We start from the raw sequence: 17,206 nt of genomic DNA on the forward strand, positions 1-17,206 counted from the left end.
GTTAGCATCATTAGGCTTTGTTGTTTCTGATCCCGTTTCTTGGTTTACTTCTATTTCTAAAGTCAGCCTTTGCCAAATCATGTGACTCTGATTCTGGTCAGGGAAGAAGAAAGGATCTTTCTGTCTGGGCCTGAGGTTCATCCTTGTTTTTGTGCTCTGGGACCAGAGGTCTGTCTCCTGAGCCCGCAGTTCCCCCGCCAGACAACTGAGGAAGTCCTGCTCTCAGTCAGTCAGGCTGCCTTGGAAACTGATTTTTCTTCAGTGTTACAGATTCTTTCCTTTCCTTTCCTTTCCTTTCCTTTCCTTTCCTTTCCTTTCCTTTCCTTTCCTTTCCTTTCCTTCCTCCTTCATTTTTCTTTTTTTCTTTTCTCTTTTCTTTCTTTCTTTCTTTCTTTCTTTCTTTCTTTCTTTCTTTCTTTCTTTCTTTCCTTTCTTTCCTATCTTCCTTCCTTCCTCCCTCCATCTCTCTCTCACTTTCTAAGTGTATTTATTTTAAGAGAGAGAGAGAGAGAGCACAAGCATGAGCAGGGGAGGAGCAGAGAGAGGGGAGACAGCGAATCCCAAGCAGGCTCTGTTCGCACAGCACAGCACAGCGCGGAGCCCTATGATGCAGGGCTCAAACTCATGAAGGGTGAGATCATGATCTGAGCCAAAATCAAGAGTCGATTGATCGTGTAACCTACTGAACCACTCAGGCGCTCCAAGTGTTAACAGTTTTCGGAACCTACAGGGGTCCTCAGTTTCTCAATCAGTCCCTCCTAGTCACCATCCAAGCTCCTGGTGCCTTAAGAAGCCACATACCCCAGGAACACTTCCCAGACTCACTGGGCTCTGGTGTGAACCGCCCCCCCTCCCCCCCTCCCCCCCCCCCCCCACAGCACATCTCTGCCTCTTGAGCAGGTGGCCCCTGTCAAGGTTATTGTTGCTTGAAGTCTCCAAGCATTTTGAAACGTGGGAGTTGTCCCTGCTTCAGTGGGTACGTTTTTGTTGTTCTTATGATCCAACATTTTGGGATTTAATTATCATTGGGGGGCATTGTTCAAGCTCATTAGTTTTAAGAGGTTAAAAAAACAAAGGTGTAAAAATAATTTGACATGATATTCCCCTCAAATGAGTTTCTTTTCCTGTTCTGTCTGTGAAGAGTATAGAAGCATGTACCCCAGAGGTGAGCAGAGCAGGGAACCCACCTGGCTCCTATGGGAGAGGAAGCTGAATTATCTCTACTCCTTCAACCCCCTGAGTCGATGGTTCCCGAGCCCCTGCTACCTGGTATAGTCACCTAGCATGTCTTTGAACAAGTTTATATCGTCATGTTGAGTTGTTTGCCTGGTACGTGAAAGATCAGGATGAATAAATGACGGGAAATGAAACCCATCTGAACACATTTGACAGATTACCGAATAACATTCTGAAATGCCAAGTGTAATCTTTCTCTCCAGCTTTCAGTAGACATTAATGGCTAAATTCTGCCTTAAGTTACATAAACATGTTTGACCAAAAAAGAAGCCTATGCAGCATGAGCACCCTTGAAGAAATAAGAGCCAGATCCTGAGATGGCATATAATTATGTACTAGTTACCAGATTCCGAAATAGCATGTAATATGCCAAATAGATGTTTATTTCCTCTTTTTTTTCAAAAGGGCCCCACCCAACCACTGAAAGGAGTAGCATCAAAATAACTCAGGGTGGGTTTAACCCACCTCTCCTGTTGCCAGCAGACAGACCTGTAAAGGCACTGCTAATTTGGTGCGTACCAAGCCTTTGCATATTTTAGGATGTAGCAGGAATAGTGCATACGAGAGGTTTCCAAGGGCTTCAATTTGAGCCAGTTCATTAAAGGCAAGTGAAGCGCAGGAAGGAATCTGTGGCAAATGTATGATTTAGGAGTCATATCTAGTTATTAGGTCTTATGCTATTTGTACACCCTGAAATGGGACTCACGGGTGTCCAAGCAGGTTGCTGTGCTAGGAGCGAGAGCTGGGATTTCTTGGGCCACAAGTAACCGGCCAAGCTCATTGATGACCCAGGATTTCAATACTGACCTAATGCAAAGTCTACCTTGGTCAATTATCTAGATACACACAAGTCATATATGGACCAAGTTATTGAGGGGTTATTAAGGTCACGTAACAGATTCTTAAACCCCTACTTTAAATCCTTTCTGGAACAAGACAAGGGATAGACTAAATAATACAAATAACTTATTACTGTTCCCTTCAAAGTAGTTTTGCTGGGTTGCTACATACTTCATTCAACAAGACTCAGAACATATTAAAGACAACCATAATTATTTTCTGCAGACCTTGTGGTGAGTGGTTTTGAAAATGCTCAATGGGGGTGGACTTGGCCTTGAGGAATAGTTACAAGTCAGCTGAATCTAAGTCTGATAAACAGAGTTGGTGGTCAAGTTGGGTAATGCTGACTCACATCAATGACAGGGCATTCAGTTCAACATAGAAAAGTAAGACTCCATCACTGCCCTTAAGAGGCCGTGGTCCGGATTGAGAGGAAGTCACACAAAAGACAATTTCAATACTATTTCATAAGCAGTGTGAAAGAGTTAGGAAAGGATGTTTTGGTATTGGGAGTGATGGAAATGTTCTAAGACTGGATGATGGTGATGGGTGCAACTTTGGTAAATGTTATTAAATTACACACTTAAAACAGATGAATTTTATGATATGTAAATTATACCTCAATAAAGTTGTTTTTTGTAATTTTTTTAATGTTTATTTTTGAGAGACAGAGCAGGAGTGGGAGAGGGGCAGAGAAACATGAGACAGAAGATCCGAAGCAGGCGCTGCCCTCTCAGTGCAGAGCCTGATGTAGGCCTTGAACTCACAAACTATGAGATCGTGACCTGAGCTGAAGTTCGGATGCTTAACTGACTGAGCCACCCAGGTGCCCCTAAAGTTGTTTTTTTTTTTTTTAAAGAAGGGTGTGGTGGGAGTACAGACATTCCATTTAGTTCTAAATTCAAACTGCAGTCCTCACCACCCTTGTCAAGAGAGTAAAGAAGGGAGAAGAGGAGGTCGGAGACGTGGTTAAGGTTTAGGCTGGTCTTGCTGTGGTTCTTGGGTCTTGGGCCTGCCTTTAAGTGAGGGGAAATAACTCAAGAGCTGCATGCATTCCAACCGCATAGTCAAATTCACATTTTAGATCCACTTCAAAAAAGCAATCTGAAAGATGCCAAGGTTGGAGGCAAGGAGACCAGTAATAAGGACAATGGAACAATCCTGGAGAGAAACGGTGGCGGTGCGAACCAGAATGGCAGCAACGGCATGGGAAGGAAGGCACAAGTTCACGAGCATTTGGGTAATGGTGGCAGGACTTGGTAACTGGTGGGGTGTGGGTGGTGAGGAAGAGAGAGGAGTCGGGCAGGCTTAGGTCTCTGTCGTCAGGGAGGGAACGCAGAGGAGGATGGCAGGGGGTGGAACAGGCTGGCGTCCCTCTGCAACATCCAGCTGGAAATGCCCAGCAAGCAGGCGTGCACGTGATGTCGACACTTTGGGGGAGACTCGGGATTTCAAGTCGTTAGTCTAGGAGTGGTGGTTAAAAACACAGGAGGGATGAGATGGGTCACAGGGACCGTGTGAATTAGAAGAAAACTGGGCTGATGGAAACCTGGGGGAATTAACATTTGAGGGGCAGAGAGAAGACTGTGACAGGAACAGAAGGAAAATCAGAAGAGTGTGATGTCAGAAAGGCAAAGGAGTAATGTTTTGAGAAGAAAAGAGTAATAGTGTCAAATGTAGATAAAGCTTTAGAAAACAAAGCCTAAAAAGGCGTCTGCTGGATTTGGCTACTGACCTTAGTGAGAGAACAGTTTCAGGGGAGGGGAGGTGACAGCCAGGCCACAATGGGTTAGGAATGAATGGGGAGCCGGGGAGGGGAGGGGGGAGGTGATAGAAATGTAGCTGTCTGGGGACATCTTGGGCTGTGGCCAGAGAAGGACACAGGGTCCTCAGGCAGCTTTGTTCTTTTGTTCTGAGGACAGGAGGGACTTGAACGGGTTTGTAGGCTGAGCCAATTAGAGGAAGGAAATGTCCATGATACAGATGAGAAGTGCCTGGATGCAGAGGGGCTGGGCACAGCGGGGTGTGGACCAAGAACTCGGGCCAGGCACTGGCAGGGAGAGTGTCACTTCACCCTCGGGACTTGAGGGGCTGGATGGATGCGTAGCCTGGAATGGAAGGGGTGGCTTCCCACCTGATGGCCTTGCTTTGTTTCCTGTGTGTGTAAAACAGGAAGGGAAGTTCTTTGTTGAAAGTGTGGGGATGGGAGGTCCGAAAAAAAAAAAAAAAAAGGAGAAAAGTTTAAAATGGACGATGACAGAGGAAGCTGATGGACAAGTAAACATGTTGATGTGAGTCAACCTTCGCTCCTTTCTCTCCCACTCCGCCTCTCCATCTATCAGCAAGATGTCTCTTCTGCTTCTGTTTCCTGGGTTGGGCCACATCTCACCGCCTCCACTCCTACCCTCTGGGTCCAAGCCGCCATAATTTCTCTCCTAAATTTCTACCAGGGTTTCCTTACTAAGTTTTTCTGCTGCTTCCCTAGCCCCTTTTGGTCCTTTCCCCACACAGCAGCCAGAGTGATCTGGAAAAGCTGTAAATCAGGGGTGCCTGGGTGGCTCAGTCAGCTAAGCATCTGACTTCTGCTCAGGTCATCATCTCATGGTTTCTGAGTTTGAGGCCCGCATCAGGCTCTGCGCTCTGAGCACAGAGCCTGCTTTGGATCCTCTCTCTCTCTCTCTCTCTCTCTGCCCTTCCCTAGCTCATGCACTCTCTCTCTCAAAAATAAATAAATAAATGCCACCACAACCCCCCACCTCCCTGTAAATCAGATCATACCACTCCCCTGCTTAAAATCATCCAATAATTCTCAGTGAGATAAGTATAAACTCCTAACACCAAGCTTTGTCCTGAGAGATTCAGGCATCATCTGGCCCTTTTTACCTCTCCTACCTTGTCATGTGCCACATTCTCCCTTGGTCAAGGTGTTTCAGCTACTCTGGCCTTCTTTTGTTTCTTCCAGGGCTCCAAGTTAGTTCCTGCCTCAGGGCCTTTGCACTTGCTTTCCTGCTACTCAGGATGCTCTGGCTGACTCTTTCCCATCTTTTACCTCCATGGCCAAATGTTACTACCCAGAACTTCTGTTTATTTGCTTCCTTATATTTATCAGTAATTGAAACTATCTTACATATTTATTTACTTGTGTGTAGTGTTTGTTTCAATCCCAGAATAAGAACTCTGGGAGAGAGGGGACTTCATTTAGGACATAGTAGGTACTTAAGAAGTATTGTTAAAGGACAGTGTTGAAGGCTCAATGAGATTAGAAAAATACGACCGTGGTGACTTTAAGCCACACATTTGTGTGATTTTCTTAAGCACAGACCATCAAATAATGATGGATTTTCTTACATGCCTATTCTGGAGACAATTTCAAACACGTATTTCCAAAGGAGGGTCAGGTGGCAGAGGCATCCTGGTGAAAAGTAGATGGATTCCCAGTGTGACCAGTTCAGATATTTATGTTCTTATTCATTGTACAGAAATTCCGTCAATTTTACAGTCTTGTACGTGGGCTGGCAAGTTGTGGGAGGAAATTGCTGACTTTGTTTCCAATCCCAAAGCTAAGCTGTGTTATACAGGTGAAATCAGGTTACTAAGATAGGTCTGGTTTCCTTGGTGACCCAGGAGGTTTGGTTATATTTGAAATTGCTAAGAAGGAGAAAAATCTGATAACGACAGTTCTGTGTTTTCCTAAGGGAAGGAGCACTTTTCAATCCTCGGCTGAGGCTGAGGACATGCCTCCTTGATTGGCGAGGGTTGACCTCTGGGCATCCGGCTGAGCGACACTTTCTAACTGCTCCCAGAATCCCACACCCAGTCTGGCAAGCTTGTCCTATGCCAGCTCTGGGTAATTACATCATGACTCCTCAGGCTCCCTGTCTGGTTTGTTTTTGCATGTAAACACTGTAACTAGGGTGACGAATAGTTAGCTTGTTGGAGAATGTGCTAACACCTTTTTTTCTGGTAGGATGACAGTGGAAGGCCATATTATTTTATAAATGGTGCGTCGATCCAGTTAACTCTTTAATGGTTTTTTTCTTGATAGCTGTTTTATCAAATGTCATTTGTTTATCAAAGGTTTGTGAGCCAAGCTCTGTGCTAAATACTTTTTCAGTATTATTTTATTTTCATGACAATATTATGAAGTAGGTACTATTATTTTTTTTTTAAATTTTTTGAGTTTATTTATTTATTTGGAGAGAGACAGGGACAGTGTGAGCAGGGGAGGGGCAGAGATAGAGGGAGAGAGAGAATCCCAAGCAGGCTCTGCACCAACGATGTAGAGCCTGACATGGGGCTCGAACTCACGAAATTGTGAGATCATGTCCTGAGCCGAAACCTGAGAGTCAGACGCTTAACCCTCCGAGCTACCCAGGCACCCTGAAGTAGGTACTATTATTAGCCCCGTTTAAGTTAATGTTTATTTACTTTTGAGAGAGAGACAGAGCATGAGCAGGGGAGGGGCAGAGAGAGAGGGAGACACAGAATCCGAAGCAGGCTCGGGGCTCTGAGCTGTCAGCACAGAGCCCGACGCGGGACTCGAACTCACGGACTGCCAGATCATGACCTGAGCCGAAGTCGGACGCCCAAAGGACTGAGCCCCCTGGGCGCCCCATTAACTCCATTTTAAAGATGAGGAAGCACAGAGAGGTTCAGTGGCTTTCCATGGTCACACGTCTAGGACGTGATGGGTTTTGGATTTTACGAAACGATTACTGCTGATCAAACACTGATACTGCACCCTGAATTCTCTCATAAAGCTGTAGGCGGAGGGGGAGGATAGTTCTAGTTTTCCACACTTACCTGATATTCAGAGTCCGCTTTGTGCTGTATGTCCCGCAGATACTGAACATCACTCACGAACTTCTGCCTGTCCCTTGCTTCGTGCAACATGATCCTTAATCCCCAACCTGCATATACAAGATAAATGAATGTGCTGTGGCACAATTCTTTGTTGCTTTGCCATATTTGGATTTATCGTAGTATAACTGCTTTTATTCTCTTACAAATCCAATTGCCATTGTTTGAAAGCCACAGATGCCCCTTTCAGCCTGCAAAGACTCTTTGTATTGGTGTTGATGCCCTTACAGCCCTCCTTTTCCCGGCATAAATAATGCAGCCACGTTCATCAGCTGGCTTCAGTGATCCTGTCCTGGTTATTCAGAGGGTTAGATCGACAGACACAGGCTTCAGGAGAAGTTTTACAACTTGACAAAAAAAAAAAAAAAAAGAAAAAGAAAACCTAGCTACATTAGCGACGACTGAAGTTATGAGCCCTTGGTAATTTAAATTTACTCATTCAACAATTGTTGTGTCCCTACTCCAGCTAAGGCACTAGGCTGGGCACTGGGATAGAGCAGTTGGCCAGAGGAACATGCCCTTTGCCTTTGCCTTTGTGGTGTGAGACCCTCTGGGTTCAAATCTTAAGCCTTTGAGCACTGACAAGGGAACATTGATTGTGACAAGCACTATGGAGTGGAAATGTGGGCTTTTTTTTTTTTTTTTTAACGTTTATTTATTTTTGAGACAGAGAGAGACAGAGCATGAACGGGGGGAGGGTCAGAGAGAGAGGGAGACACAGAATCTGAAGCTCCAGGCTCTGAGCTGTCAGCACAGAGCCCGACACGGGGCTTGAACTCACGGACCACCAGATCATGACCTGAGCCGAAGTCGGACGCTTAACTGACTGAGCCACCCAGCCGCCCCGGAAATGTGGGCTTCTATGAGAGATGGTTATTATGGGGAGGGCATCGCATGATCTAGGGGGCAAGGGTTCCCTTAGGAGATGACACTGGGCTTGCTAAGGAGTGAGCCAGGCAAGACGCTGAGCAGAAAGGACAGCAGGTACAGGAGCTTTGGGGGCAGCAAGGTGCTGGTGCGGTTGAGGAACGGGTGGGCCAGTGCAGCTAGAGCAGAGAGAGGGGAGGACAGCAACAGAAGGGCTGCAGGGTAGGCAGGAACCAGTTCACTTGGAGTGTGGAAGGTTATGACTGGAAGGGCCACTGGAAGGATCCAACCTGGGGAGTAAACGGTTAGATTTGCATTTTATTTTATTTTTTTTAAATTTTTTTTTCAACTTTTTTTATTTATTTTTGGGACAGAGAGAGACAGAGCATGAACGGGGGAGGGGCAGAGAGAGAGAGGGACGCACAGAATCGGAAACAGGCTCCAGGCTCCGAGCCATCAGCCCAGAGCATGACGCGGGGCTCGAACTCACGGACCGCGAGATCGTGACCTGGCTGAAGTCGGACGCTTAACCGACTGCGCCACCCAGGCGCCCCTAGATTTGCATTTTAAAAGGCCCCTCCAGATCTAGTATGGAGAATGAATGGAGGGTGGGGGGTGGAGTAAAAATGGAAGTGGAAAGACCACTGGGAATATATTACAATAATCCAGACAAGATGGTGACCACACTTGGGTAGCAACAGGGGAGAGGAAGAGGAGGAGGCCATAGGTGCTATTTACTGAGCCTGCTGAAGTGCCAGGCACTGTTCTAAACATTTCCACACGTGAACTCACTCCATCTTCCGGCCCATGCTTGCGGCAAGCATCACATTTCTCTTTTGCTGATAAGGGAACCGGGGCCCAGCGGGAGTAAGTCACTTGCTTAAGGTTACAGAGCTACTAAATGGTGGAGTTGGGATTTGAACCCAGAGGGTCTCACACCAGGGCCCCCATGCTAACCACGATGGGTTGGAGGGCTACTCAGGGCTGGTGATTATATGGATGGCGCAGGAGAGGGAACGTGGAGGAAGCCGCCCAGGTTACTGGCTCCAGCAGCTAGCTGGTCAGGGAGAAGGTCCCCTCAGACGATTCTGGACGAGGGGCAGATAAACAACATGGAGATGTCAGGCAAGCAGTCGGACGCGGGGCTCTGGAGCTGGCTGGAGAAGTGAAGGTCTGGGCACCACTGGCATTTGGGTGACAACCGAAGTCGAAGGCAGAAGGTATGCTGCAAAGAGGAGAACCCGAGACAGGATTCTGAGGAACGCTCCAACTTAAGAACATGGAGCGGAAGAGAAACTGCAAAGGAGCCAGAGAAGCAGGAGGAAAACCAGGTGGGTGCAGTTTCAGAGATTCTGGGAAGAGCAGGCTATTTATAACCTTGGTGAGAGCACTTAGCCGAGAGAGCGGCGGGGCTGAAGACAGATTGCAGGGAACCGCGCCTGAGAGGTAAGGAAGGAGCGCCAGTGCTTCCAAGGGCTTTGGCTCGGATTGGCGTGGCCTAAATTTATGGCCAAAATATTTAAGTTCACAAGGTTATTAAACGCCACTGTTCATAACGAGCCTGCAAGACCTCAGCAGTATGGTCATCTAAGGTCCCGCACCTCCTGCTGATTGGCCAGAGAAGTGTTCTCTTGGTTTCTCTAGGTATTTTTTTTTTAATTGACATATAACATTCGTTTCTCGCATACAACATTCTGATTTGATAAGTCTAGTTAACATCCATCACCCACACAGAGTTAAAATGGTTTTCCCCTCGTGATGAGAACTTTTAGGATCTATCCTCTTAGCAACTTTCAAATATACAGTATTATTTTATTTTCAATGTTTATTATTTTTGAGACAGAGAGAGAGAGAGAGAGAGAGAGAGAGAGAGCGTGAGCGAGGAAGCAACAGAGAGAGAGGGGGACAGAGGATCCAAAGCCGGCTCTGAGCTGACAGCAGTGAGCAAGATGCGGGGCTCGAACTCATGAACCGTGAGGTCACAACCTAAGCCAAAGTCGGATGCTCAATTGTCTGAGCCACCCAGTAACCTCAGTAACCCCAAATATACAGTATTATTAACTACAGTCACCATGCTGTATGTTACATCCTCAGTACTTATTTTATAACTGGAAGTTTGTGATTTGGACTCCCTTCACCCATTTTGCCCACCCTCCCCACCTGCTTCTGGAAACTGCCAGTCTGTTCTCTGGATGTTCTCTCTGCCTATGAGTTTTGTTGTTTTCTTTTTTTAATCCATTTGAGGTTATACAGTATTTGTCTCTCTCTCTCTCTCTCTCTCTCTATATATATATATATATAATGTAATATATATATAATTATATATCATATAATATATCTCCCATTTATCTATTCGTCCATCAGTAGATACCTAGTTGGCCTCCATGGCCTACTTGGCCTAACATGGAGTTAGTTAGTGTTTTGGATAAATATCCAGAAGTGGAATTTCTGGATCATATGGTAATTCTTATTTTTAGTTTTTTTTTTTTGAGGAAGCTCCATACTGTTTTCCATAGTGGCTGTACCATTTTACATTCCCATCAACAGTGCACAGAGACTCCCTTTTCTCCACATCCTCACCAACCTTTATTTCTTATCTTTTTTGATACTAGCCATTCTAACAAGGGGGAGCTGATATCTCATTGTGGTTTTATATGCATTTCTCTCATCATGAGTGATGAACACATTTCATGTGCCTGTTGGCCATATGTATGTCTTCTTTGGGGAAAAAAAAAAGTCTATTCAAATCTTCTACCCATTTAAGAATCAGGTTTGTTTTTGTTTTTGTTTTGCCATTGAGTTGTATACATTCTTTATATACTTTGGATATTAACCTTTTATCAGATATATGATTTTCAAATATTTTGTCTCATTCAGTAGACTGCTTTTTAATTTTGATGATAGTTTCCTCTGCTGTGTAGAAGCTCTTTAGTTTGGTGGAATCCCACTTGCTGGTATTTTTTGTTGCCTTTTTTTTTAAGTTTATTTATTTAAGCAATCTCTACACCCAACATGGGGCTCAAACTCATGACCCAGAGATCAAGAGTCGCATGCTCTTCTGACTGAGCCAGCCAGGTGCCCTGCTTTTGTTGTCTTTGATGCCTTTGGTAGCAAATCCGAAAAAATCTTGCCAAGACTGAGGTCAAGGAGCTTACCACCTATGGAGTATTATGGTTTCAGGTCTTAGGTTCAATTATTTAATCCATTTTGAGTTAATTTGTGCATACAGTGTAACATAGTCCAGTTTCATTCTTTTCCATGTGCCCATCCAGTTTTCCCTGCACCATTTATTGAAGAGACTGTTCTGTCCCAATTGCAAATTTTTGGCTCCTTTGTCATAAGTTAATTGACCACATATGCATGAGTTTTCTGAGGCTCTCTATTCTGTTCCACTGATCTACGTATCTGCTTTTATGCCAATATCATACTATTTTATTACTATAGCTTGGTAATATTGTTTGAAATCAGGAAGCACCATGTCTCCAGCTTTGTTGTTCTTTCCTACACACACTTTTAAATAATTACCATGTGACAGGTGCTGCTGTAGGTTCTGGGGAAAACAGTAGGATCAGATAGACAACATCCCTACCCTCAGGTGTCTCTGCATTCTGAACCTTTCCTTCCCCTCTCCATTTTTTTTTTCAGTTGTGTAGATATTGGCAAAATCAGGTTGCCCCTGACTCGTGGTGATTCCATGTCTGGACTGGTCATTGTGAAATCTCACCAGGTTTATCACCTAGCTCTGAGCAATATCATCTAGCAACTTGCGCTGCTTCCTGCAGAGTTACTGTCTCTCTAGTACAGAAAGTTGGTCTTTGAGGGTCCGAACCTGAAACTATAATCTAACGGATAGTTCCACAGACTACACACAAAACCTAAAGTTTGCCTCTGACCAGTTTAGTAGTCATTTATGGAGCTGCACTTTAAAAGATCACTTTCAACTTTTCCTATGAATTTGTACCTGCACAGAATGAAATTATGTTCCCACTCTTTTCAGAAAACAATGGTGATAAACAGGCAGAAAGATGAACCCTTGCTGCCACTGTTGGAAAGAGAAGCCTGTCTGAATATTAATCAGGCAGACAACATGAGGATTCATAATGAAAATATGTTAATGGTCACTAAAGGGACACATCCCAGAGTCCACTTGGATGATACATTTTGGTTACAAAGTTCACATAGAAAAACTAGCTAATAGAGTCTGGCTTTAATGTGGTGTTATTTTAAAGAGGCTCCTGAGTCAAGAGGCAAAACTTTGTCTAACTAGGTAGGAAATAACACTATTTGAACTACTTGTTAGGTTACCTCTGACTTCACAAACACCTACCAAATAAAGGACTTTGAAATTACCTACAAAAGTCTCTTTACCCTCCCATAAACTCTCTATTACTGTACTTTACTATAAAATGTATATTTAGAAGCATCGTCGTGCCACAAGTGCTTTCTTATTTAAATACCCCAGTACTCTCTGAGAGTAAACAAATACCATAGGCACTAGGCAAACCGATTATTAGGAGATCGCCACAGTTGAAGTAAACAGGTAAACACTTTCCACCTTTCTGAAGTATCACTTGAATTTCATACTGTACTGCAGGTTCGAAAACTGCTCAGGATGAACAAGAAACAGAAATAACTGTATGGAAGTAAGTTCACATGAGATCATGCTTAATTTGCAGATCTCAGTTTAGTGGGCCTCTCAACCAGATGGCCATTTGAAGCCCCCCAATTTTTCCTCAGCAAATAGACAGGGAGTGTGTGTGTGTGTGTGTGTGTGTGTGTGTGTGTTGGGGGGGGTGACAATAAAATGTGGGCAAGGCACATGTTTCTAAAATAGCACCCTGTATTCTCTCCCATTTCTCACCTTTGAACTGCTTCTCAATTTAAAATCCACTCATGGTCATGCACACTTCTGTTTTAAGTCTCTGGTGACAATAGATTGGGCCAAACTTGTGCTTTAAAAATCAACATAAGAAGCCATATTAAATTGGGAGAGGGAGAAGGAGAGAAGGGTGTAGGAGGGATGTGGGGAAGGGAGATGAGCCCTGCTTTGCTGAAAGGAAGAGCGACTGCTTCTTCTTGGCCTCAAAATTCTACATATCTGTGAAATTTCAATGAGGAATATTCTAAGAACTTTGTGACATATGTATTCCTCTCTAGTGTAAGATTGTGATGAATTCAAACCAAGTTTCCCTGACTAAGGAGAACAGACTCTGATTGCAGAATATATTTCAGTTCTCTAAAATATCATACATACTGTCCTGCTCAGTGACCACACTTGTCAAAAGAATTGAAGGGAGCTCTTTTTAATGACATCAACTATTTTACTCTTTTCTTCTTAAAAGTTTCTAATATGGTCTTTTAGAAGTATTAAAGTGAATATTTTCTTGGTTCATCAATAAAGAAAAATGTAAATTTAAGCCCCTCTTTAGGCTGAAGCTTCCTTTGAACCAAAATCTAAATGGCTGTATGAATACCTGACAATCAGGTTTCTAAAGTCCCCCTTTTTCACAAGTGGGTGCTTGGAAGAAAGACTTCAGAACTTAGTTCTCCTTTTAATTAATTTGTAATGACAAAGATTACAGGATTCCTTTAAGTCTCGGCTTTAAAAAAAATCTTAAGAGTTTTAAAATCTTATAAAAATGACTTGAATATAAGCAACAGAGATGAGTGATCTGGGGCCAATTTTCCTAACACCCCGCTACTGAGAGAATGCTGTGGCCCAAGGGAAAGTGGAGGAAATGAGATGGATGGGGGGTGGGGGGTGCGCAGATAATCGGACTCTCCCAGCCAATTTGGTTTAAGAAATCAAGGGCTGGGTTGGGGGTGTGTGTACGGGGCTCATAAGAAAAGCTCTTTGGCGGTGACTCTTCATTTTATTGTGACACTGTGGCAGAGATGGGCGGCCATACCCTGGGCTTGCAGACCAGAGGAGCCTGCGGGGAAGTTTTGTAGCTGCGGGGCGGCGGCCAGAGTGCGAATATACGTGACCACAGAGCCCACCCCCACCCACCCACCCCGCCCCCGCACCTGTCCCTTTGAGGCAGGAAAGCACGGGGGACAGGGAGCGGCCAGGCCTCCAGGCCTCGGCCCGATTTCCCTCCAGAATGGCAGGAGTCGAAAGGCTAGGTTGTCCCCCTTCTTCTCCCCACGCCTCGGAGGAGGACCGGGGGGCGCAGGGGGCGCGCGCGGCCGGGGCGGGCAGGCCGTTACCTGGCGGGTCAGTCCTTCCCCACCTGCGAGGGCTGAAGGGGCCGAGGGGCGGGGCAGGCGGGCCGGTCCAGGGCGGAGGAGCCGCCCATCAATCACGCGGGGGCCGTCTCGGTGCTCCTCTTCCCCCTCCTGTCTCGTCTCCCCTCCCTCTACCCTGCCCCTCTTCCTCCTCCTCCTCCCCGGGGACAGCTTTCCGCGGCGGCGGCCGGGCTTTCTAGGGGCGGAGGCGGCGGGGGCGGCTGCCTAGCGTCCTCCCGTTCCCTTGGCAACGCGACCTCCTCGCCCTGCGCGCGCGAACGTGGGGGGGAGGGGGCGGGGCGGGGGCCGCGGCCCTGCGGTCCAGAGCCCGGACGCGCGCCCCGCGGTTGCCGTGGGAACGGGATGCGGTCGGGAAGGCCTAGCGGTGATGGCGGCGGGCGGAGAAGACACGCTGAAGGAGGAGGCCGATTGGCTTTGTCTTGATGCCCAAACCCAGGCCCAGATATTGAGGCCATCACTTCTGCCCTGTGTCGGTGCTGGGCTTTATAAAGAACGTGGTTAGAAAACGAGAGGGGAAAATGTTTTTAACTGAATAAAGTAATATTAAAGACAATGCACGGGTAGAGGAAAGATAGGGCAGCCCTGGAGTTTGAGGGAGTTTGGGGCATCTCGGAAATACCTGCTCCAACGTAAGAAGAAGTAGATGATTAAGAGGGGCACCCCGCCAGTGGTAGAAGGGAGACCAGACCCCAGTCATCTCCTGGTTATCAGTAATCTTGGCTGCCTTTCTCAAGGAAGGAGGTTTTTAGAGCTTTAGACTAGTGCCCACAGATTTGGAAAGAAGGACCGGAAAGCGGTGCTAGCCTCACCTTCTCTCTGCCAGGTTTATTTCTGTCCGTGGCTTGGGGTATGCAAAGATGACTCTTACATTTATTTTGCATGCGTAGGCACTCAATAACTTGCCAACTGATGTCAAGTTAGGGCAGTTTTGATTGGGTGGAGAACGGGGAGAAAGGAGACTAGAAATTCTTGGGCTTTTTGTCAGTGCCCAGCGTCCCTAGGTGTCTGTGGCTTAGGGTGTCTTCTCAGCAAACCCCCAAATCCAGTCGGCATCTATATCTCCTGCAGCATGGCACCATTCCTTCTATTCTTTTTAAAATTTGTTAATGTTAATGTTCATTTATTTTTGAGAGAGAGAGCGAGCACGAGTGGGGGAGGGGCAGAAAGAGAGAGAGAGAGACACGGAATCAAGAGCAGGCGCCAGGCTCTGGGCAGACAGTGCAGAGCCCACACGGGGCTTGAACCCATGAACCATGAGATCACGACCTGAGCTGAAGTCAGCTGTTTAATTGACTGAGCCACCCAGGCTCCCCTCTTCCTTCTATTCTCATCACCACCATCCTAGTTTGGACCTCCAGGACTTCATAACTGGATTATTGTAAGGGCCTCCTGCCCACATCTTGAGCCCCTGTCTTCCTTACCCTAACCCCCCCCCCCCCCCCGTTTCCCTTATTCCATAAGCAGCTTAGGTCTCATGGTGTGGTGCCCTTGTTAAGCAGCTCTCTGAGATTCCTCACTGACTGTGGAATGAAGTCCAAACTCTTGACTATGGCTTTCCCTATACCCTCCCCCAGGGCTTGCTTTCTTGGTTCTCCTCTGTCAGCACTTCATTCATACTTCAGGCAGACCAGACTGCATATTACATCCTGAACATTACTCGCTGCCTTCACGCCAACCTCTAAGGCATATCCTGAGCCGGGCAGACTCCAGATAATATGTACTTAGGTAAAACCTTTTTGGGGGGCATTTTGCCATCTAACCTTCATTGGTCCTTCAGCATTCACGAGTACCTTTCCATCCACGGTACCTCAACCCACGTTCTGTTCTTGTTCTCAGCTGGCTAGCAAGTAATCCTTATCAAAGCATTAACTGCGAATTAAAGCATTGACTGATAAGTACTAACCTAAGACCTCTCCCCGTGGGTTTTACATTTGAATCTTTTTAAAAATTGTTTTTTTTTAATTCAAGTATAGTTGACACACAATGTTACATCAGTTTCAGGTGTACAACATAGTGATTCGACAAGTTTATACATAATGGTTTGCTCACAACAAGTATAGCCACCATCTGTCACCATGCAACGCTCTTACAATATCATTGACTATATTCCTTATGTTGTGCCTTTTATTCCCATTACTTATTCATTCCATACCTGAAAGCCTGTATCTCCCACTCCTCTTTACCCATTTTGCCCCTCCCCTCCCCTCCGGCAACCAGTTTGTTCTCTGTATATACTAGGTCTGATTCTGCTGTTTGTTTGTTTGTTTAGATTCTACGTATGAGTGAAATCATATGGTATTTGTCTTTCTCAATCTGACTTATTTTACTTAGCATAACACCCTCTAGGTCCATTCATGTTGTCCCAAATTTGCCTTTCAATCTTTTTTGTTTGTTTTTTAAAGTTTATTTGTTTATTTTGAGACTCAAAATAACTCAGGCAGAGACTGAGGGTGTGAGGGAGAGGCAGAGGGAGGGGAAAAGAGAGAATCCCAAGCAGACTCTGCACTGTCAGCGCAGAGCCCTATATGGGGCTCGAACTCATGAACCGTGAGATCATGACCTGAGCCAAAATCAAGAGTTGAATGCTTAATCAACTGAGCCACCCAGGGGCCTCTGCCTTTCAATCTTTCAGACACACTAATCAAAACTATAAGTGAAATTATAGATGTAGACCTTGTTCTGTTGAAGCCAGGACCCCCTTCAAATAAAAATAATCATAATGATTAAGGATAATCAGTAACTAGTAATGACTAACAGAGGGAGGAAGTGAAAGCCAGGCGAGAAAGTTGGAGAGAAGGGACATGCTGGAGGACACATGGTAAGTAGCAGACCAGGGCTCAAAAGTAGGGCTTCCCATTCTCAGCTCCTGATTTTGCCTACTAGTAAGAAAAGCACCTTAGTATATATATTAGACCCAGATTTTCCTCCTTCCACTTCAACATCCATATAAAATAGAACATTGCTGTGCAGATTAAACAAGAGAGGACAAAGCATTTAACATCATACTTAGTATATAGTAAGCACTCAATAATCAGTACCTTTACTTTCTGAGGCGCATTTTAAGATTTTATTTAATGCACATGGATGCCAGCTGTAAATATTTTCAGATTTTATTGTATATATATATATATTTAAGTAGGCTTCATGCCTAGCA

General features: G+C 45.4%; 1 protein-coding gene across 8 annotated transcripts in view; it reads right to left on the reverse strand.

The window, feature by feature from the left end:
* Positions 1-14,273, reverse strand: part of MARCHF10 (membrane associated ring-CH-type finger 10) — an 83,034-nt gene extending 68,761 nt beyond the window's left edge. For 2 of the 8 annotated variants that reach the window (XM_042966429.1, XM_042966423.1), the window contains exons 1-2: positions 14,014-14,272; positions 6,880-6,986 (exon numbers count right to left, since the gene is read on the reverse strand). In XM_042966429.1, the coding sequence (XP_042822363.1) occupies positions 6,880-6,969 (90 nt within the window). In that variant the 5' untranslated portion in view covers positions 6,970-6,986; positions 14,014-14,272. Of the gene's footprint in view, positions 1-6,879; positions 6,987-12,664; positions 12,756-13,830; positions 13,976-14,013 lie in introns of those variants that run through there. The other 6 variants (XM_042966431.1, XM_042966430.1, XM_042966426.1 and 3 more) reach the window with 5 other exon arrangements.
* Positions 14,274-17,206: the final 2,933 nt, after the last annotated feature.

Source organism: Panthera tigris, chromosome E1, assembly GCF_018350195.1.
Source record: "Panthera tigris isolate Pti1 chromosome E1, P.tigris_Pti1_mat1.1, whole genome shotgun sequence".
In the NCBI taxonomy this organism is placed as follows: Eukaryota; Metazoa; Chordata; class Mammalia; order Carnivora; family Felidae; genus Panthera; species Panthera tigris.